Here is a 23415-nt window from a genome sequence, read left to right on the forward strand (position 1 = left end):
TGGATCATGTGACATTATCAATACACGGTGTTGTGTGACGAAAGGCTTCATAGAGACATTGAGCAACATGTAGTTGCTGAGACGTTCATTTGAAAGGGCTACCGAGACATGGAGAGCACCGCGTATTGATACGCGGTGCTGCTGTTGTCTTTCAACTAGAGAAGACTTAATGCATGGTCTTCATTTCAAACAGATATTGAGACATGGAGGGCACCACATATTGATACGCGGTGCTGTTGCTATCTCTCGACCATGCCTGACTAGCCATAGCCCACGATCATGGCGTTCCATGTGGCCACATCTCTATTTGGAAGCCTTTCAAGCACGTTGCATGCTACATCAAGGTTGTGACATTTGCAGTACATGTCAATCAAAGTACTGGCAATGAACATGTCCAACTCGAACCCCTTCTCAATGATGGATGATTTTATCTCCAAGCCATGGTCGAAGTCTAATGTTAGAACATGCCTTCAAGATGCAAGAAAAAGTAAATGGATTTGTTCATCCTCAAAAAACTACTTGGAGTGTGTGAAACGAGAGGGTAGGAAGCATGTGTTTGCTGCACTCTGCAAGTGTAAGAACAAGCCTTAGAGTCAAAGGTTCCTAAGAAAGGAGAAGGGCCCAAGCAACGGAAGAAAAATGAGTTGGCATTGGCTGCATATGTTGCGGTTTTCAAGTTTGTGATTCTCTTGCCGGTGTTTGTGTCTTTTGTGATCAACTTTTTGTTTGGATCTTGTTGAGTGAAATTATGAGAAATTAGGAATGTAAGGTACCTTTCACATTTGGTTGAGGAGAAGCGATTGGCTAGGTTTCTTGATCAATGTAAAGGTTATTTGGATCTTGATATGAGGATGCATGCATGTATCCAAAGAGCATGCATAGACTTTCAAAGTGGGAGATATCCCATTTTCCATGGTGGATTGATTTTGGTGGCACGCATATGCTTGCAAGAGAGGGAGATGTACAAGATCAATTCAAAAGATCCATTCAAAAAGGCTGGTGGGTCAAATGTGGACATGCATGGTGGTCTTTCTTCACGTTCCACTAAATCTTCACAGGCCCAAAAAGGTAAGTGCCACAATGTCTTTGAATTAATCGCTAATTCTAGTTACGTCATTTGACATGTTTTTCAAACAAGAATTTGTATTATAGTTCAATAGGTTGTGAATTGTTAACCCATTCCTAGGATTAACAAGAGCTACTACCATTATCTTATATCAAGGAGTCAAGGTAGATACACCAAAAGATCATGCATTAAAGATATAAAGCAATTGTTGAGATTCAAGCTCGATGTCAGCTTGTGCCAATTGCACTATGTGCTGGCATGTTAGGTAGTAGCATGTGTGAGACATAAATGACCGCGTCTAGCTAGTCATAGTGAGTGGACAATAGCTAGGGTTAGCTGTGTCTGGACACAACACATGTAGTGTGTTGTAGCTTTTGGATTATGGCTTTATGCATTGTGTGAGATGGGACATGGCTTCCCTTTATGGTTACGGTTTGACTAATACATTAGGGTTTGCTCCTATGTGTGTGTCTCCTCTCCCTCTACCTGTTTTTCATCATGGTATCAGAGTCTGGTGCTCTCTATTAGGGTTTATGAGTGAGTGAGAGAAGAGGGAGAAGAAGCTGTGAAGCTTGCCATTGGAGTTGTGAAGCTTGGAGCACATCGATTTTCACCAAATCTAAGAGCTTGGCTTACCAAGTAAGGAATACTAAACATCCTTGAGCAGATTGCAGGTGCAAAAACACAAACAACATCAGATTTGAGTTGCCCAAAGCAACGAAAAAATTTCTGTTTTGCAAGCTCTCCATTGGAGCTTGATATAGTGGTGAATGTATGAGGCAAATGGTTACAAATCTAGCAAAGATTCATGCATCTGGCAAATGGGAATGTGTTGGCAACTCATGTGCAAGCCCTAGAGTGAATTTGGAGCAAGTCTAATGCATTGAAGTGATTGGAAAAATACTCTTTTGAAGCCCTCACAAAAACAGAGAATAGAGGTTCAATTTTGATGCAATTGGAGCCGGTTTCTAACAAAAAACAACAAATTGGTTTCTTGGGTGCATGCCTAGGAGTGTTGGGAACCCACATATAGCTTCAATAGTCACAACTAACTCTCTAAATCCCTCCAATAGTAGGTGGCGCAGCCTGAAGGCCAGAAACAGGGCAAAATTTGCATAGTCTTGCAAAGTGGAGGTCAAATACTAGCCTTGTGGTTGATTAATCTCAAAATCTTCTTAGAAATAGAGTGATACACATAGAGGAGAAGGTTGCTATGGTTTGTTGGAGAAATTATGCATTTTGGAGCTAATTATGAGCTGGTTAAAAAAGCTATAAATAGTGATTAGTGAAACAGAGGGTCATTAATTGACTAATTACTCTCTCAACTTTTACAATTGGTCTAATTCCTTTTACATGGAGTTAGTAGGCATCATTGCTAAGCTAATGAATTCCTAGTCCCTCAATTTGGACAAGAATTGAAGAAATTAGAGCACTTTTCCTACTGGTTTTACTGGTTTTTTCTCAAAACAGAGAAGGGGATTTGATATTTCTCGTATGTATGGACCTTGGTTGGTGTTAATATGCAACATTGAGCTTGTTCGGGTTTCAATGCAAGTTATCCACACTTGATTGGACCACTATATTGCAATTTGAAGCATTTGGAAGCCTTGGAATGCGTGCCAAAAGAGGATATTTTGGACTACGTATGCCAGTTCAATTTGAATGCAATCAGTGTGATTTTCTACATCAACAGTGAAGTTGGTTGAGTACTTTGGAGTATCTGGGACACTTATTAGAGTGGGGTTGAGCTGAGGAAGGCTCATTTATAGAATTGGATGTGTGGAGAAGGTGCATTTGCATTGAGCAAATATGTCAAACAACCTAGTACAGATTGTGGGTGAGAAGTTGGATAGAAAGAGCTTGCAGGCATGGAAGTACAAGATTAAAAGCTTTCTGAAAGGAAAAGGATTTTGGAATCTTGTTATAGGTGTGGAGCCACAGCCAGATCTACCTCGACAACCTACACAACAACAAGTTGTAGCTCATAAACAATGGTCAGAGAGAGTATACAAAGTTTTGCATTACTTGTCTATATGTATCTTGGATGCTATACTCATACATATACATGATGCTGAGAATCCCAAGGATGCATGGGATACTTTGTTAAAGCTATTTGATACAGATACTAGTGCTTGTAAGTCTCAATTGAGACAACACATTCATAGTGTGAAGCGGAAAGAAAGGAGTATTCATGATTATGTACAAGAGATAAAGAAGTATGCAGATGCATTGGCAACTATCAATGCCCACATGCCTGATGATTATTTGGTAGACATTGCCTTACGTGGTCTTGGCAAGGAGTACAAGTCTTTTGATACATCTATCTCTATTCGGAGTACAGGTTTACCATATTTTGATGAGTTGGCTTCACTCTTGCTTGTTCTCGAGGAAATCAAACTCAGTGACTCCTTTCATGATGCATCTACTAGCCATGATGATAATGGTAGGAATCAGGCTTTCTATTCAGAAAGGAGATTTAGAGGCAGGGGGAGATTTGCATCACGAGGTCGTGGTAATGATCGTGGATGGCAGGATAGGTCACCACAACAGAATTTTTAGCCTTCATATGGTGCTAGAGGTGGTCGTGGGATATACACCTCAGAGAGGTAGAGGTAATCCTCGTGGAAGAGGATGTTGGCAAGGCCAACAAGCATCTATGAAAAATGTGGAATGCCATTATTATGGGAAGTTTGGTCATATGGCACGTGAATGTTACCGCTGCAAACAAAATGATTTGAGAGGGGGTAGAGCACAACATGGTGGAAACTTTGCAAAACATGGTGGAAATTTTACATAAGCAGTCATGATGGTAGTGCAAATCACTTGTTTGCCATGAAACATGTTGTGGGATCTATGATGACACATGGTGACAGTGTGATGACACTTGGTATATGGACTCTGGAGCATCGTGTTGAAATATATAAGTGAATAGGGTGTGTGCGGGAACAAGCCCTTGGTTAGAGGCTGTAAAAGAGAATGAGTAAATGTGAAAGAACCTGTGAAAAGGTGAGAAGAATCTACTAGGAGAGAATAAAGGGTAGCATGAGAAGATTTAGCAAGTGTGGAGATATTCTGGGAGATATTCTAGGAAAAGTGAAGAGGTGGAGAGAATCAAGCAAAAGAGGTGGAGATATTCTGGGAGAGGTGGAGTGAATCAAGGAGAAATCAGTGGGATTAGATGCTTGGATGTAAACACTATAAATTGAGGCATTGGCCTAATGAGAATTTGCTGGTTTTTGATTATCCATTCCTACATTAAGCTATTTGCTAATTACTCACTAATTATGTCTTAATTATTTACTAATTTTTGATTATGCATGTCTACATTAAGCTATTTACTAATTACTCACTAATTACTCACTAATTATATCTTAATTATTTATTGGTTTTTTATTATCCATGCTTACATTAAGCTATTTGCTAATTACGTCTTAATTATTTGCTAATCACTTTGTTAATGATGTTGATTCTAGTGTTTGATCCACCATAGCTCATCACATTGCTCTAATTTCAACACATCAAACCATATGACTTGTCATGGCGAATTGTTTGAACATATGAAGCCAATGGATGTGAAAGGCTATGTGGAGACAAGTGATGATTCCCATCATGCTATCACTCATGTTGGGAGTGTACCATTAGTGACGCACAATGGTGAAACGAAGTCTATGTCAGATGTCTTGTATGTGCCTGCTATTTACTAATTACTCACTAATTATATCTTAATTATTTATTGGTTTTTTATTATCCATGCTTACATTAAGCTATTTGCTAATTACGTCTTAATTATTTGCTAATCACTTTGTTAATGATGTTGATTCTAGTGTTTGATCCACCATAGCTCATCACATTGCTCTAATTTCAACACATCAAACCATATGACTTGTCATGGCGAATTGTTTGAACATATGAAGCCAATGGATGTGAAAGGCTATGTGGAGACAAGTGATGATTCCCATCATGCTATCACTCATGTTGGGAGTGTACCATTAGTGACGCACAATGGTGAAACGAAGTCTATGTCAGATGTCTTGTATGTGCCTTCTATTACAAAGAGTTTGGTCTCAATTGGTCAAATGGTTGAACAAGGTTTATATGTTCGTTTCAACGAGCATGGTTGCTTCGTTGAGGATTTCAAAAATGGATATAGAGTCATTGCCAAAGGCAAGAAAGAAGGCAGGTTATTTAAGTTGGATGCTGGGATTCTTGAGTTGAAATCGGCCATGTTCTCTAAAAGCCAAAATGTGGTACAAGACATTGAAATGTGGCATCAAAGGATTGGACATGTGAACATACAAAGGTTAAAGAATATGCAGGCGCAAGAGGCATTGTTGGTGGACTGCCTAGATTCAAGTATGATGGGAATATGCATGTCTATGATGCTTGCCAGTTTGGAAAGCAGGCAAGGTTGCCATTTCCTAAAGAAGGCAACATGAGTAGCAGGCCACTTGAGATTGTTCATATTGATGTATGGGGTCTTGCACAAAATCCATCTATTAAAGGCAGCTTGTATTATGTGACATTCATTAATGATTTCAGCAGAATGACTTGGATTTACTTTCTCAAAGAGAAGAGTGAAGTGTTGAGAAAGTTTATGGACTTTAAAGCTTTTGCAAAGAAGCAATATGGCTCTTGGATAAAATGTTTGAGGACAGATGGAGGTGGTGAATATACCTCACATGCTTTTGAGAACTTCTTGAGAAAGAATGGTATAAGAAGCCAGCTAACTTGCAGGTACACACCTCAACAAAATGGTGTGCTGCTGAGAGGAAAAATAGAGTCATTGGTGATGTGGCTAGGGCAATGCTCAATGAAAAGAGCATGCCAGACTATTAAAGGGCAGAAGCGTGTGCCACAGTGGTGTATGTACTTAATAAGACACCCACATCTTCCATACATGGAAGTATGCCAGAGATGCATCTTACAGGTTTTAGGCCAGACATTGGACACCTCAAAGTGTTTGGTAGCATAGCTTATGTGCATGTGCCAAATGAGAGAAGGAAGAAGCTAGATCCTAAGGCAGAAAAGTGCATTTGTGTTGGGTATGCACAGGATTGCAAGGCATATAAATGTTACAATCCACATACTAGGCAAGTGGTTATCTCACAAGATGTGGTGTTTGATGAACTTGCTAGTTGGTACAAGGCAAAGGATGAGGGTGTCATTGATTCCATTGATGCTGATGTGCATGTGAACTTGCCACAAACAAGTTCTATTTCTATGTCTGGGCCAGCAAAGTCTAAGGGTAGCACTATACGTCCATGGTCAGGACGCTTGAGACATGAGAGTGTGAGCACTAGGAGTAGTGTTGTGGATAAAGGAAAAAATAAGGTTGAAGGAATTGGCATTACAGGTTATGAGTCGTCAAGTTCAGAAAGTTTGGATGAGGAACTTGGCATACCAGTTTTACGTACGCTAGGTGTAAGGAAGGAGAGATATGTGCCTACACATGCTAGAGTGAGGTGTTCAGAGTGATCCGCATGCATTGCAGAGATCCCAAAGGGTTAGGTATCCAGTTGGTGACAAGTTGACATATCGTGATTTTGCTATGCATTACGCATATATGACCTCTTTGGTGAAGCATGTGGAACCTACATGCTATACAGAAGCTATTGGGAAGCATGTATGGGAGAAGGCAATGGATGTTGAGATGGACGCATTGGTCCATAATGAAACTTGGGATTTGGCTGCCTTACCACAAGGAAAAAATGTCATTGGTTGCAAATGGGTTTATAAGGTGAAATGCAAATCAGATGGTTCCATTGAGTGCCATAAAGCGCGGCTGGTAGCTAAGGGTTATGCACAAATCCAAGGTTTGGACTATGATGAAACATTTAGTCTAGTTGTAAAATATGGGACGACAGGGTGTAAGCCAATGAGTACACCTTTAGAGTAGAATGTGAAGCTGCGGGCTGATTTTGGTGAAGAGTTGGATGATCCATCTATGTATAGAAAGATGGTTGGCAGTCTTATTTACATGACTATCACGCGACCGGATCTCAGTTATGCTATGGGGCTAGTAAGCCAATTTATGCAAAGCCCTAGAAAACCTCATTTGGATGCAGTGAGATGCATTATACGCTATGTAAAGACCACTACACATTATGGTCTTCTTTATGAGCATTGTAAAGGCTTGGATGTACACGGCTACACAGACGTAGATTGGGCAGGTAGCTCATATGACAGGAGGTCTACTAGTGGTTATGCCTTTACATTTGGAAGTGCAGTGATGAGTTGGAGTAGTAAGAAGTAACCTACTGTTGCTTTACCTAGTACAGAGGCTGAATATAGGGGTGCAGCCATAGCTACATGTGAAGGAGTATGGTTAAAGAGTCTCTTGGCTGATTTGGGTGAGCCTATTGATGGCAAGGTTGTCATTCATTGTGACAACATGAGCAGCATACACTTGGCCAAGAATTTAGTCTTTCATGCGCAGACTAAATATATAGAGGTCCACTATCATTTTGTCAGAGAGGAAGTGTTGGATGGTACAATGGATTTGCAGTATGTGAAGACTGAAGAGCAGATGGCCGACATCTTTACAAAGCCACTTAGCAAGGAGAAGTTTGAGTACTTTCGTACTATGTTGGGAGTACATGGGATGAGCTTGAGGGGGAGTGTTGAGAGCTTAGAGAGCTTTGAGATCTTTGATAGCCCAAGCTCATCTACATCTTCATCTATGGCAGTACATCATGAGCTTGAGAGGGGCTGTTGAGATTCAAGCTCGATGTCAGTTGTGCCAGTTGCACTATGTGCTGGCATGTTAGGTAGTAGCATGTGTGAGACATAATGACCGCGTCCAGCTGGTCATAGTGAGTGGACAGTAGCTAGGGTTAGGTGTGTGTGGACACAACACATGTAGTGTGTTGTAGCTTTTGGATTATGGCTTTATGCATTGTGTGAGATGGGACATGGCTTCCCTCTATGGTTAGGGTTTGACTAATACATTAGGGTTTGCTCCTCTGTGTGTCTCCTCTCCCTCTACCTATTTTTCATCAGCAATGGTGTCCAAATCTACAACTTGGACGGGCACTTGTGTAACATACCCATTGTAAATAACAATGTACTTGCTTCAGAGTTGAAAAATATAACTTAGTTTGTCATTTTTACGATCAAAAAAACTTCTATTTTTGGAAAATGAGCCATTTTTACTTAGAAATTTGTAATTTTGAATCCAAATTTGAAATCTACGCGTAATTTTACGCTTAAAATAGTTTTTTCTGAACTAAAAACGGGCACCCGGAATGGGTTTAATTAAGCTTTTAAGCCTTTAATCTGCGAACTTCCGACCAAAAATAGTAACTATCCAGGCGTCTAATCAACGAACGGAATACGCCCCCATGGTCACGGGGCAAGGCCGGACATTTTCGTCAAAAAAATATTTTTGACCCCCTCGGACGACGGGCGGCCGGCGTGGGCCCCACCACGGGCGTCGCCCGTGAAAAAAACCGACAATCCGCCCGGGACACCCAAGCGTGTACACGACCTAGACGCACCCTCCAGCACACCCCTACACGTACCCCCTCCTCCCAGAACCCTCTATCCACAGGTGTCGCGCTCTCTCTCTCTTGGGGACACCTCCACCCCCATGTGTCACACTTTCTCTCTCCTCAAGACACCTCCACCCCCAGGTGTCTCACGTCCACACTCTCTCCCGGACACCTACACCACCCAGGTGTCACCTTCCCGCACCCGGACGTCCACCCTCCAGCACCTATAAAAGGACCCTCCCAGCCCCCTTCTCCAGACAAGCCCCCAGCAAGCCCCTACGCGCAAGCCCTCTCTCAAGCTCTAGGACATGTCCTACACTCTTCTCCCCCCCGTGTGAATAGACTTAAAGTGTGCCTCTCCTCCAACCCTTGCCTTACTCTTCCCTAGGCCTCCCTAGACGTACACTCTTCTCAAGAGCTCTCCAAGTTAAGGACACCCTCTCAATTCCCCCCCCCCATATGCGGCGACTTAAACTTAGGCTAAGAGGTCGTTCCTACCCATAAGCCCAACAAGCTTTTCCTACCCCAAACGGACTCCGTTTTCGAATCCGTTTGAACCAGTAGAATTCTCTCTTTTCTCTCCACGCTCCCAACCTCTTATATTCACCTCGTTTTCTCTCTATCCTCTTAAAACTCTAGTGCTCCTATGGCGCCGAAACACCGTCGAATTGAAGAACCACGCGCTGCCCAAGGAGGGAATGAAACGAATCGCGTCCCTACAATCGACTTCGCCCCCTCTTGAAGTGAATAGGCATGAAAACGATAACCAGGTTGGTCATTTAACAAGTTTAAGTAAAATTCTCTCTTATGAAGCTTAATGCAAAGATTCGAAATAATAGGAAAGAAACCAAGGTTAGACCCCTAGTATAGATGGCCTAAAGTACCTTATGGTTACTCTTAAGTAAAGTTATAGGAAAATAATCTTGCTTTTGAATCATTGTCTTTCCAAAACGATGGTTTTTGTTAATGTGTGAATTCATTGAATAAAGGCTATGTCTTTTTTTATTGGATATACTGCTGGTTTATTGCTAACATGCAGGTACAGCTTCTCCCCCCCTTTAGCTAACTCCGTGCTTGCCTGTGTAGCCGGGCGGAGGATATAGCGAGGCCGGGAGTCGGCCCAGGGCAATCCCCTCCTATGCCACTGGGAATTGGTTTTCACCACCAGGGTGATGTATATATGCTGCCTAGTTCTGTGGGTCCAGGCTAGTGCGGTGACTTAACCCCCACCTCATGAGGAGACGTCCCCTCCGAAGAGCGAGAGGGTTTGGTACTACATTAGCAGGGCAAAGGGTGAGATTGAGAAGGGCTGGCATGAGTTTGAATTGCTCGTCTCTGGACATTTGCATATGCTACCACGAGGTTGAAGTCCAATCTAATTTATAAACCTTTTCTTGTGCTTACCTCCTCTAACCTTCTACCACATGTAATGAAGTATCCTAGGGATAACCCAAAAGTACAAAAGTGGATCATGGCATTGCATGAGTTTGATATGAGCTTTATTAAGGAAGACAGTGTGAGGGCCCATAAGGCAAACATGTTGACCTACAAAGAGGTGCAGGTGAAGCCCAAGCCTATTAAGGATATTGAAAAGCAGGTGGTTCTTGACCATAAGTTGCATGAAGAGCTACACAATGTAGAGGGGACTCCGTTCTTTTATGGGGCTTTTAAGAGAAATCTAGGTAAAGGGGATGTTGGGTTTGTCTTTGTGAGTTAACAAGGTAAAGAGTCATGGTTTGGTAGCCAAGAGATTCAAGTTAGAAGCAACAATGAGACTGAGTATGCTAGCCTCAATTTGGGTCTTGAACAGTGCATACAAATGAAGATTAAAAGACTTGTTATAAAAGGAGACTCTCTACTGGTTATAAGGCAAGTAAAGAAAGTTAACAAAAATGAGATGAAGACCTGGTTTTTCAAGGTGAGGAAGCTCTTAAATTGTTTCTAGGTCTTTCAGATATGGCATGTATCCAAGGAAAACAACATGAGAGCCCATGAGTTGGTAGAGCAGGTTTTCTCCAAGGATTTGCATGTTGTGGCAATCCAAGAACCACTATATCAAGGTAAAGAGATCCTTTGTGAAGAAGAGAACATCCTGTTGACAGGTTTTGCTAGAAGAGAACTCGATTCTTCAAAGAGGAAGGAAATTGTTAGAAGAGCTTTGAAATATGTATTGATTGGAGACACATTGTATCATAAAGGAAATGATATTGTTTTGAGAAGAGTTTTGTACCAAGATGAGATTCTAAATTGTCTAAAAGCTTGTCATGAAGAGGGATGTGGTGGCCACTATGGGGTTGACATTATAAAGAGGAAGGTACTGACAACAAAGCTCATGTGGCCAAGCATGAATAGGGACATCCACCATTGGTGTAGGAGCTATCATGAATGTCAAGCTTTTCAGAAGAAGATTCTGGTTCCTAAGCCCATGCATCACATTATGAGCCATGGGGATTTTGAGGGGTGGGGAATAGATGTAATAGGACCCCTTCCAAGAACTAAAAGTATAAAGTTTTACATCATTACTGCTGTGGACTATTTGACAAGGTGGCCAAAGGCTAGGGCATCTAGCAATGCTATTACATAATAGGTTTGCAGGTTTGTATATGAAATGATTTGCTGTAGTTTTGGAGTTCATTTAGAATTGGTTAGTGATCAAAGGAGGGAGTTCAGAGAAAATTTAGTCAAAGATATGACCAAGAAATTGGGAATTAAGCACAGATTTACCACACCTTGCCATCCCCAATGCAATAGGTTGGTAGAAAGCTTTAATGGAGTGTTGCAGAAGTGGTTATTCAAACTTGTGGAAGATCATCCCAATGATTGGGACATGTACCTGGATAGAGAAGTATGGGCATTTATGTTGAAATATACAAGTGAATAGGGTGTGTGTGGGAACAAGCTCTTGGATAGAGGCTGTAAAAGAGGAGATGTAATTGTGAAAGAACCTGTGAAAAGGTGAGAAGAATCTACTGGGAGAGAATAATGGGTAGCATGAGGGAATTTAGGAGTGTGGAGATATTCTGGGAGATATTCAGGGAAAAGAGAAGAGGTGGAGAGAATCAGGCAAAAGGTGGAGATATTCTGGGAGTGAATCATGGAGAAATCAATGGGATTTGATGCTTGATGTAAACTCTATAAATTGAGGCATAGCCCTAATGAAAATTTGCTGGTTTTTGAGTATCCATGCCTACATTAATCTATTTGCTAATTATCCACTAATTACATCTTAATCATTTACTAATCACTTTGTTAATGATGTTGATTCTAGTGTATGATCCACCATAGCTCATCATTATGCTCAAATTTCAACATGGTATCAGAGCCATGCCTAGAATCCATCAGATTTATGAGCCCATTATTTAATTAATCAAGATTAGTAGAAAATTATAATTTTCCCTCTTTTTTCAATTAGCCTCTGTACCCCCAGCCAGTGGAGGAGCTCCCTCTCCTTGCACACTCAACCATTGCCCAAACCCTTCTAGCCCAAGATAGCTAACCCATAGGAGCTCTAGCCCATCAAATCAGAAGCGCAAACCGCCCACGGAAGCTCCCGATTTTCGCTGATTAAAAAGCTACGTTTTTCTGCAGTAAATCAATGATTTCTACTTCATCAAATCAAATGGGTCTAATTCCTCTTAGCCCCGGGGGTTTTCAAGCATGCTCTACAAGCTGGTGAAGACAGAATTCAGTTTCATCAAGTCTACAGTGAGATCCAAGCTCTTCATCAAATCTGTAGGTGACTTTGGTAAAACAGAGATTAAGCTTTCATTATTTGGTCAAATCTTGTGTTTCTTGGCTTAATCCTCTACTAGACTCATTGCTATTGATGCCTTTGAAAGCATTTGAGCTCATTTGAAGTGGAAGGCACCAGATCTGGACTCCCCGCATACTCTGTTTTTTGCACACAAAATAGAGCATTAATTTGCTAATCAGTGATTAATCAGTACTAATCACTGTATTTTGGTGCAATTGAGGGTTCAAATTAACCATTAGGTATCTGATACAGATCCCTATAACTTCAGATTTCAAATCGGAGTTGGTTTGATACTCCAACCATCCCGTACAAATTGGTTACCCTTGATTTAATGTAATTTCTGGGAAAATTGTGCTGATAAAATTGTGAAAATCATCATTTTGCATTTAACCCTTGGTTAATGCCTGTAAATCTCACTCAAATTCAAGATTATTCACAGCCAGAGTTGCATTTGGGAATGTGCATGAGAATGAATGCTATACGCATTATGTATTGGGCACATTGCATCAGTGTAAAAATGGGAACAGACACTGCCCTTGTCCAGAATAAGGCAAGAGGTGAGACCTCCCGCATAGATTTGGGTTTGCATTGCATAATGACACAAAATAAACATAAAAAGCCCAAAGGATCTGTCAGCAAAACATTTAAAAATGTTGCTCACATGGAGCAAAATGACCTGACGGACGAGCTCATGGCCCCAGCCATGAAAGAAGAAGAATATCTCTTCCCAAGAAGAGGATTCACACCAAGAAGAAAAGCTGAAGGAAGACATGGACACGAGAAGAGAAGCTGCCACAAGAAGAGAAGCTGCCCCGAGAAGACTGAAAGAAGAGACGGAGTTTGTCTAGAGTCTTTATTTTGTTGATGAATTGATGCCAATTTGAACTCTTGAAGAGTCTTGCATAGAAGTAAAGAAGAGGTAAATAATGCTAAGTAACAAGAAGATCCATGATGAACACAAAATTTCTACTTGATAAGGACTTTACATAGATGTTGCTTTACCCACACATTCTATGCTCACAAACAACTCCATGTGAACTCTACACACATGGCCAATGAGAGGTTTTGCCTCAGCGTTGCATGCCTAAAACTTAAAGAGAAAGAGGATGATGATGCATGCAACATTATGGTTCAAAGTATGATAATATTTGTTTAAGGATTCTAAGGAAGTAAAAACAAGCACATAACTTGATTTAGTGACTTCAAATAAAGGCAAATGTGGAGTGGAGGTGGATATGTGTCTGGGGGCTGGGCCGGCAAGAGCAACCCACAAGGGGGAGAGGGGTGCTGGTGTCAAAATACGCAGCGGAGATGATGACCAAATCTGGAAACACTTGAGTAAGAACAGTGCAGAAAAAACAACAAACGAGGAGAGAGATAGAGGCCTGTAACTCTGCTCTATATACACAAGATCTCGAATATACAATACAATATGACAAGGGGGCTATGGGGCCATTTTATATGGCCGCAACACTGCAGTCGGCCTGTGCATAGGTAACCGACATGCCTAGATCTCCACGACCAGCCCATAGCCACCCAGTCGGCCAGCAATGCCAAGTTGAGTACTGCAGGTACAGTCGTCGGCCACCTACCAAGATCTCCTGCCACCACAGAAGTATCACCCAAGCCATAGAAAAAATAAAAAAAATGGGAGAAAAATACAGGGAGTGAGGAAAAATGAGAACAATACCTACAAGGGTGGACACACCCACAACAAAGACCCTGGTGTCTACATAAAGACAGGAGATGACCCTAATACCCCCTCTCAGCTCCTGGCTGTGAAACCAACCACAGGGAGTTGGGGTGCCGCCTGAGCAAATCCTAAGATAGCGACTTCGTGAAGAGGTGCACCGTACTCTTCTCCGTCAAACAGAACTCTAGCAAGATGTCATCAGCAAAACGAACTGTTCACGAACAAAGTGCCTCTGGATGACCGTGGGTTCCTTCAGTGGTGTGGAAGCCCAATCCCGCCATCATGCAATCTCTGCAACCTCACCACCTCACAACAAGCAGCATCACAAGCAGCCCGATACTCTGCCTCTATCATCGACAAGGCAAAAGATGATTGCCTCTTACTGCTCCATAAAACTGCTCCTAGGCCTGAAAAGTAGATCTCCTCGTGTCCGGATCTCCTCCCCAATCTGAGTCACTCCAATTGTGGAGTCGAACTCCATCAGTCAATCCCCCTCCTGTGTAAAAGAGTCCATGATCCTTCGCATGCTGCAGAAACTACAAGATACACAATCCTACCTCCAAAAGAGTCATCTACAACCATGATCTCAATTCCCTCATCAAGAAGCTCGCGTCCAATCTAGTGTCCATCAACCAAATCAATGAACCATTCTGCTTCTAAGTCAAAGAGGCATCACACTGCTCACAAGGATCAACACCTGTTATGGTGCAAAGCCAAGTCCTAGAAACCTGCTGAAGACCACGCAAGGCCTTCTGAAACCTACCAACCATCCCCTCTGAATCCGAAACCACAATGCTTGGAGAATCCACCTCCTTCTGTAAGTAATCAACTGCCACCTGCCTCGCTTTTTGAGAGGTTCCAGCGAAAGACTAACACACGTAGGAGACGCATCACATCGAGCACCACGAACACCCCCAATGGGCACTGCAGCATCCCTCCACCACCATGCTCCCAGCTCCCGATGAGCTGCCTCCCAAAACACCGGCTGGAGGAGATGACTATGACAAGGTACCACTCTAGCCTATATATGGCTCTTCAACTTCCCATGCTTCCACTTATGGGATAATCCAAGGCACATTCTAGCCATAGATCACACACTCGAAATCGCCAACCTTCCAACACCCTCCCTCGATTCGAGCTCCGCAAGCCACCGAGGCACAAGGGGGTCGCCCAGGACCACACACGCCTGAGCCCCCCAAGACCACACATGCTCGGGCTCTGATACCATGTCAGAATGCATAGCGGAAGACACGTAGGAGACGCATCACCATCGAGCACCACAAACACCCCCAATGGGCACTGCAGCATCCCTCCACCGGGCTCCCATCTCTCGGTGAGCTAGCTCCCAAAACACTAGCCAGAGGAGATAACTATAACAAGGTGCCACTCTAGCCTATATATGGCTCTTCAACTTCCCATGCTTCCACTTATGGGATAGTCTAGGGCACCTTCTAGCCATAGATCACACGCACAAAATCGCCAACCTTCCAACACCCTCCCTCGATTCGAGCTCTGCAAGCCACCGAGGCGCGAGGGGGTCGCCCAGGACCACACACGCCTGAGCCGCCCAAGACCACACATGCCCGGGCTCTAATACAATGTCAAAATTTGCAGCAGAGAGATGATGACCAAATCTGGAAACACTTGAGCAAGAACAGTGCAGAAAAAACAGCACACGAGAAGGGGAGAGATAGAGGCGTGTAACTCTGCCCTATATACACAAGATCCCGAATATACGATACAATATGACAAGGGGGCTATGGGGCCATTTTATATGGCCCCAACACTACAGTCGGCCTGCTCATAGGCAGCCGACAGGCCTAGATCTCCACGACCGGCCCATAGACACCCAGTCAGCCAGTTATGACCAGTCAGCCAACAATGCCAGGGAGTCCACGACCTGTACCACAGTCGGCCTGCACCAGAGCTGAAGTCGGGTACTGCAGGTACAGTTGGCCACCTACCAAGATCTCTTGCCACCACAGAAGTGCCACCCAAGCCATAGAAAAAATGAAAAAAATGGGGGAGAAATACGGGGAGTGAGGAAAAATGAGAACACCTACAAGGGCAGGCACACCCACAACAAGGGCCCTAGTGTGTACAGAAAGACAAGAGATGACTTCTAACAATTGGGGTGGGAGAGGGTTATCGATAAATAGCAAGCCTCTCCTCCCTCCTTAGCAAGGGGTTTCTGTCTTTTAGGAGGGACCCACCTTGCCAAAATAATCTACAATGGCATCAATCAGAGGATTGGATGGCTAGTGGAAAACAGTGTGGAGCTTGAGATATTGGGAGCATATCCCACGCTATGTACACACTTTGTTACACATGTGGCTTTCTCCTACACACGTTTTCAACACTTTCAGCTCTTACAGTTTGAAAAATTATAAGTGTAAGGGAGTAAAGTGCGTGTGCAAGGGCATAAGGTGCATGAAACTATGTATCATGAAAAAACTCTGACCATCCAAAAAAACTGCTCAGTTATTGTGGAGTCTACTGGGTTTTCTAAAAGACAAACCTAGGATCTTGGGATCCATCAAAGTGCGTGCATGTGCGTTTGTACAATACTTGAAAATTTACCTTTATCACTTCATAAACTAATGAGCTATATTAAACAAATACTAGATAAGTGAAAAATAGAGAAGGTAATGCCTTTTGCTCTTATTACGTACAAGACCAACATCTCATATCATTTTGCTAGTGATAAACTCCGAGTTGCAATTGAGCAAGATTTACATTAGCTGAGCAGTGGAAGCATATGACTATAAAACTCCTTCCATTTTCATGTTTTGGGCCCCATTGCAACAACAATGGTTAAAAGCACACCACATAGGCAAAATGATAAGCTTATACTCAAAGGAAGAAACATAAAGAAATTAGGATTGCACACAATAATGGTGAAAGCCAATAGCAATTGGCTAGTTGATGTAAGATGATTTTGAGTTTCTTGCAAAATTGGAAGTGTGATGGTTTAAACACTACTCTCTGGTATTATACATGACAAGGATCCCATGTTATTTATAGATAATGCATTATTGTGATTTCCACATTAAAGTTATGTAGATCACATGTTAGAAAGAAAATTATGGAGCCTACATGATGAAAAATAAAATCATGGATTCCATGCGATGAAAAATGCAATGTGCATACTTGTGATTTCGATATTGAAGTTATGTAGGTCCCATGTTATAGGTTATGAACATCGATGAACGATATGGAAAATGCCCCAATTCCCAATGTTGGAAGCGTGTGGAATATGTGGATTAAGAAAGGAACTGTAGATAAGTACCATTGATCTGTGTACTTGTGATGTGTGAGCGTAGGGTCAAGTTCAAAGATTGATAGAATCTAGATTCGTGATGGTGGATTTATTATTCATAAAAAATTGAAGGGCTACCCTTCAAAAATGAGGCTTCATCTAGAATTCTCCCGACCATAGTTGCTTACTAACGGGTGTCACACCCGTTTTCGAGAATTTTGGCCGCAAATACTTACAAATTTTAAAATGTCGTCCAAAATTACACTAAAATACAAAGAATTTTGTTATACTTCACCAAACCAGTCAATTTGGAAGACAAGGGTGCCCTTCAAAAATCAAGCCTCCGCAGGGATGATGGCCCTACGTTATAGCGTCAACAATGCGAGGAAACGTGGCAGCTAAGACCTTAGTAGCATTATGATTGATGTTGGTAAGGTATTTTGAGTCATCATAAAACATGTACGGACATGGTGGTCTCCAAGGTTAAGCAGGCAATAACGACAGATTTAAAAAAAGAAAGGGCATCAGCTGCAATTACAAATAGACCTTGTCGTCCGTTTGGACAGAGTTTTGGCAGTGTCCAAGCCGGGTTTAGCTGCAACTGGGCTGAGTTGGGCAAAAAGGCTGCCATGCCCGTAAAGAAGCTCGAAGCTCCAAGAGGCCTTCTTTGTTCATATTCAAGAAGATAGGCGTTGTTTGCTCTTCTTTGAGACATTGGTCGGGCTGAGTCAAGATTATAATAATACGGGAAAAGAAGATTTGAAGCAGAGCGTGTAAATTCGAGGGTAAAGCTTGCCGCGCATAAGAAAGGCTGCCTTGGAAATCTCGCAAGAATAAAGCCGTTTGAAGGTAGAACATGGCCGTTTCTAGGAAGAAATGAATTTTGACTACAAAATGAGGCCCAAATATTTAGGTCGCAAAAACGAAGGCCAGAGCTTAGGTACTGACCTGGAGCTTGCAAACTGGAAGAGCTTTCCTTTGCTGGAGAAGATGATGACGGCGATCTCGGCATCACACAAAACCGAGAGATCGTGGGCCTTCTTCAACAGCCCACCCCGACGCTTCGAAAAGGTCACCTGCCGCGTCGTCGCGTTCTCGATCCTCTTGATCTTGATCTTCCGACGCACCATCCTCGCCGGCTAGAACACACACCAAAATGAACACCAATAAATCCTTTTTTATGAGCTGCCGAGGGTTAAACTCAGTAAAATGCTTGAAAAAACAGGGCTGCGAGAGAGACACACACACAGAGAGAGAGAGAGAGAGAGAGAGAGAGGGAGAGAGAGAGAGAGAGCGCGAGGGGCACACACACGACCGGTGGAGTGGAAGGCGCACACAGAGAGAGGAAAAGAAGAAGAAAATAAAGGCATGGTCCATCCCAGGTTTTGCCATAGATTTACTGCATACCTTTCCTGCAAAACATATGCACAATCGTACCAGCTGAGCTCTTACCTCCTATAGCAGTCCGCAAGTGAGAGAACGCTTCCCTGCACCATATGGCGCCCAACAAGGACTCCCACACAAGCGCGGGCAACGGGATTGTGAGATATTCAACTTAGGGCACCTCACGCGGCTAGTTTGATTGGATGAATTTCGGAAAAGAAAGTGCTCTTTTCTTTTTTTTGAAAGTTGGGCGTTAGGAAGCGGGCTTAGTACCCATGGGATGTAGCTCAGTTGTTAAGGTGTTTCGCTGTCAAAACCCAGGTCATGGGTTCGAACCCTGCTGGAAAGTGCTCTTTTCCCTGTACAAGCCTTTAAAAGTTTTAATTGACAAGACTGCGTACTGACCCCATTCAACTCTACGGGTACCTTACAGAGCTGCATTAAATAAATGTGACACCCCTTACAAAATGAAACCGGGTAGTGCTCACGAAAAACCATCTACCCATATATATAACCGGGCATTCACCTAGCTGCCACTTGTTTGAATTTTCTTTTGAAGGGGCCGGGCTCTACTTGTTTTGCAGCCATGCATTGGCTGATTCGGCTCCACCTTCGCATTGTTTGCTAGCCGCCACCCTCATTCCTTCCATGCAAGCGTTTGCAGGGAATGTCGAATATTGCAGAGAAAGTAGGATGTTGTGGAGAATTGAAGCTGTCGCCCTCATTCCTTCCATGCAGCATCTACAGAGAACATCGGATGTTGCAAGCCACCGCCCTATATCGATTCAAATTCAAACATGCAACTGTTGTGGTACACTTCGTTATTTTTGTTCTCTCTCTGTCTCTGTGTGGGGTGAGCCTATAGAAGAGAAGCCTACGATATTGTTGTGCTACATCTCTCTCTCTCTCTCTTTTTTTTTTGAGGAAACACAGAGCTATATTACTAAGTATGAAAAATTCCCCAAAGTGCCAGTAGTGGCCTACTGAGGGGGCATACAAACTGTGCAGTGAGAGGCGTGTAGCCTGTGAGCAGTCAGTGCTACATCACGGTGGATGATGTGATGTGTGCAATATGAACCACTGTGGGGAAGTCTCTCTCTCTCTCTCTCTCTCTCTCTCTCTCTCTCTCTCTCTCTCTCTCTCGCGGGTGAGCCTGAAGAAAAGAGAGGCTCTGTGATTCCTCCATAACCTTCATCCTTTCCACATCAGCAGGTGCTCTCCTCTCCTCATCACTAACGTGCTCTCGGGTTCTCTCTCTCTCTCTCTCTCTCTCTCTCTCTCTCTCTCTCTCTCTTACATGGAAGCTTGATTCACTTTTTGTGTTTATGTAGGTGCTCTTCTCTCCTCGCTGATGTGCTCTCTCTCGATCTCTCTGGAGGTGTTCTCTCTCTCTCTCTCTCTCTCTCTCTCTCCAACAGCATTGATGTTATATTGGTTTGTAACCAGTCAACATCCTTTTGGTTTTCTTCCGGGCATTCCCTCTGGTTTTCTTTTGAGTATTCCCTATAGAGGTGCTCTAAATGCTTGCTTCCCCTTGTTTCCAGCAATTCCATGCTAATTTCTCATGAGCCATTCTCTTTTTGCTTACCTTCATTTTCTCTATTTCGTTAGTAGTCTGCATTCTCACCTTTTCTTGTTGATCCCAATCTCCAAAGCTACTTTCTTGCAAGATTGGGGTGAGTTTTGATTATGTAGCAGAGTTATTACTGCCCCAGATTTATTAGCCTTAGCCCTTATGACTGCCAAGATATCATGCACTTCCTTCTGTATGTCATTTGCCTGTATCATGTCGGTGCTTGTTGAATTTTCTTTGAGTTGCATCAGTTCTTCTTGTCTTTCTTCATCATGCATTTTCTTCATGGCACATTCTACTTTAATGTGACCAGGCTATTGACAATAGTAACACGTGAAGATTGTTGAACCACCAGCTCGTCCTTGGTTTCTCCTTCGTGAATAATTTTCGCGGCCTCTATTTCCATACCTTCTCATTCCTGGAGGTCTTCTTTCTGCTCCTTCCATGTTGTTCACCATGGAAGCTCTATTTTTCATATTGTATCTGTAGTTCCATGTACTTTGATTGTACATATTACAAATAGTGCAAGTTGGTGGCATAGTGTATTCCTCCTTGAGGTGACCTTCCTGCTTGCATTGGAAACATAACACATTCTTGCGAAATTCTGAGCCCTTTCTCTTTTTCATTTCTTGCATCAGTTGCTTTACCTGCAGCATCAATTCACAGGTGCTTTCTTGTGCCTTCTTGGTTTTCTTCTTTTTGTCATTCTTCTTTTTCACTCCCACCACTAGTGTGTCCTGTGAAAGAGTCACTTGAATCGTCTTCTTCGGTGGTAACACTCTTTCTAGGCTTCTTCTTTTGTCTCCTTTCTCGACTTCTTTTTTTTGCCATTTTGACCATCTCCACTAGTTTCTCAGACTCTTCTTCGATTTCTACTTGTTTTGTGATGACTGCTGCGTGGATATCCGGCTTAAGCCCTTGGACAAACCAGTCAGCCAGAATTTACATGGAGGGTTAGGTTTGTTCTGCCACTCTCTACCTTAAGCTTAGTAGCTTTGTTGCATAAGCTTCCACGTCCATATCATCTTGATGGAGCTCTCTCATTTAAATCACAGAGTTGAGTTGTAGACTTTTTATTTACGAAATCTTCCCAGAAAAGCAATCATGACCTCTTCATAGGTCTAGAAATGGTTGTCTTGTTATCTTGACATGCACTCCGTGTGGCTTTGTCTTTGAAGGTATTCATAAAAGCATCTCTGCGGATTTCACTCAACTTTGGCTCTTCCACATCCTGAGGTCTGGCTACTTTCTAGTACTGCTCAAACTTCCTCACATGCAGGTCTGCATCTTCCCCTTTCTCTCATGAATATAACGGGAAATTCTTGGCTAATGACACCATGGCTCCCTTGAACCATTTTCGGGGTTTTGTTGTGGTTGTTCTTCGAAGTTATGTTGTTCCACCCTTCTTCGGCTTTTTGGACCCGGACTATGCCTGGCTTCTCACTCTTGGCACTCCTTCTCTTGGTTCGAGTCATGCCTAAATTCTGACACTTCTTCCTGTTCATGCGAGGTTGTAGAAGATTCAGCACTGCCTTCTTGATTGTCACGGTGCAAGGCACTTCCAACTGAAAGCTTCCTAGAGGGTCTCTTGTAAGGCATTACTTTTCATCATTCTTAGATTCCTGAACATGCATGTAGCATGTGGGAAGCTGTGGGAAGCTCTCCAAGTGTTGACTTCTCCGAAGAATTCCTTCCATGCTCTTATTTCTTTTTAGACTTGTTCAAAGCGATTGTACCTGCAGGATTGCCAAGTGTTTTTTGTTGTTTTCCTTCATAGTGGAAAGGCAAGATAGTAGTCTGTGGTAATAGACCCGTCAGGCAATATTGTGGGAGAAGTACAGTCACCCACCAGAGTTTCTGGGTACAAATACTAACTCCCATATGGTCATGGGGTCACGCTGAATATAACTCCATAGAGTCAGCCTTCACTCTCACTCTCTCAACTCACTCTCTACACACTCCACTAAACATCTCACACACTTTCATATAAACACACAACATATTTAGCATAATAGTGATACAGCAGACTTAGACATAGAAGACACTCAGAACAACGATGAGATGGCAAACTTGCTCTTAGTTACTTTCCAAAAATATGACAGATCAATATAGAGCAATTGCCCAAAAGTGCTAGCATTCCCTGAGTACAATCACACTCTCTAGTTCCACAACAGAGCTGTCAACTCTATAGTTGAGAGCATACAACAATAGCACTCTTCAGCTATCTCAGTATCTAACTCTATTCCTGCATATCAATGCACTATCCTCTCGTCACCGTACATAGTGACCGGTTGCCCTTTTACACTAAGTCTTCATGTTCTTGGCAACAGATCCTTGGTGGTTACAGTTCGCCACCTTCACACATGTGTGATACCGAGGTGGTGCTCACAACGTGCGAAGTGGATTGCCGGTGCTTTCTGCCACCTCTGAGCTGCAGGACGCAACACCTGGCACGCCCGGTGCTTGAGCTTCTGCTCTTGAACCAGTTTCCCTGACAAGTTTCTATTTAAACCTTATGAACATTTTCGGTGGAGTATGGTCTAGGATGTATATGTCATCTGAGTAGGCTGCATGCTTTTGCATCCTCTTTACTTTTTCTGCCTGCTCTTCTGTGCATCTCAAACCTTTGCTGTCGGTCTATGGTGTCTTCTGATCAATAAGTCTTATCACTGGTTTTAGTGGGATTTGCCGCCCTAAATTTTACTTTTTTGCCCATCGATATGGATCTCCACTTGACTTGTGCAGCTTCTTCATACTATGTTGCTGGATCATCTATAGCTGAGCTTTTCTCTTTTTCTGCTTCCGGATCTCTGGTACTCCACTTCTAGTAGACATTGATATTTGTGGGTGGCTGCATTCTAGGTGGGAGCATCCTTCTTCCCTCCAGTGTCTGTGAGAACAAGAATTGCAAGCACGGGTATTCCGGGGGAAGAGGTTTCCTGGCAAGTATTGACCTGATCCTGTCTACATTCTGGAAGTATGGTGGTAGTTTCTTATTAGCTCTTAATAGCTCTGAGAACATTACATGAGAAGCTTCAAAGAAAGGGTTGTCCAGGCTGGCCCACACGCAACTGCTGTGAGCTGTTGACTGGCCAGTCTTTGAGTTGCTCATTCTCTTTGTGCAAGGCTTGGTTTGCATCAGTCAATTTTCGAACCTCCACCACTAGCTCCCCTCTTCTTTTTTTTGGGTACTCCGG

The 23415-nt window shown here is 42.9% G+C and overlaps 1 protein-coding gene across 2 annotated transcripts in view; it reads right to left on the minus strand.

Moving 5' to 3' along the window:
- LOC147621228 (MADS-box protein AGL72-like) overlaps positions 1-18807 on the minus strand; it is a 54030-nt gene extending 35223 nt beyond the window's left edge. Inside the window, exons 1-2 of one of the 2 annotated variants that reach the window (XM_086824515.1) lie at positions 18670-18724; positions 18211-18401 (exon numbers count right to left, since the gene is read on the minus strand). In XM_086824515.1, coding sequence (XP_086680641.1) covers positions 18211-18392 — 182 coding nt within the window. In that variant the 5' untranslated portion in view covers positions 18393-18401; positions 18670-18724. Of the gene's footprint in view, positions 1-18210; positions 18402-18669 lie in introns of both variants that reach the window. The other variant, XM_086824514.1, reaches the window with a different exon arrangement.
- Positions 18808-23415: the final 4608 nt, after the last annotated feature.

Source organism: Cibotium barometz, chromosome 30 (genome assembly GCF_041138505.1).
Source record: "Cibotium barometz isolate CiBa-2024 chromosome 30, ASM4113850v1, whole genome shotgun sequence".
NCBI lineage: Eukaryota > Viridiplantae > Streptophyta > Polypodiopsida > Cyatheales > Cibotiaceae > Cibotium > Cibotium barometz.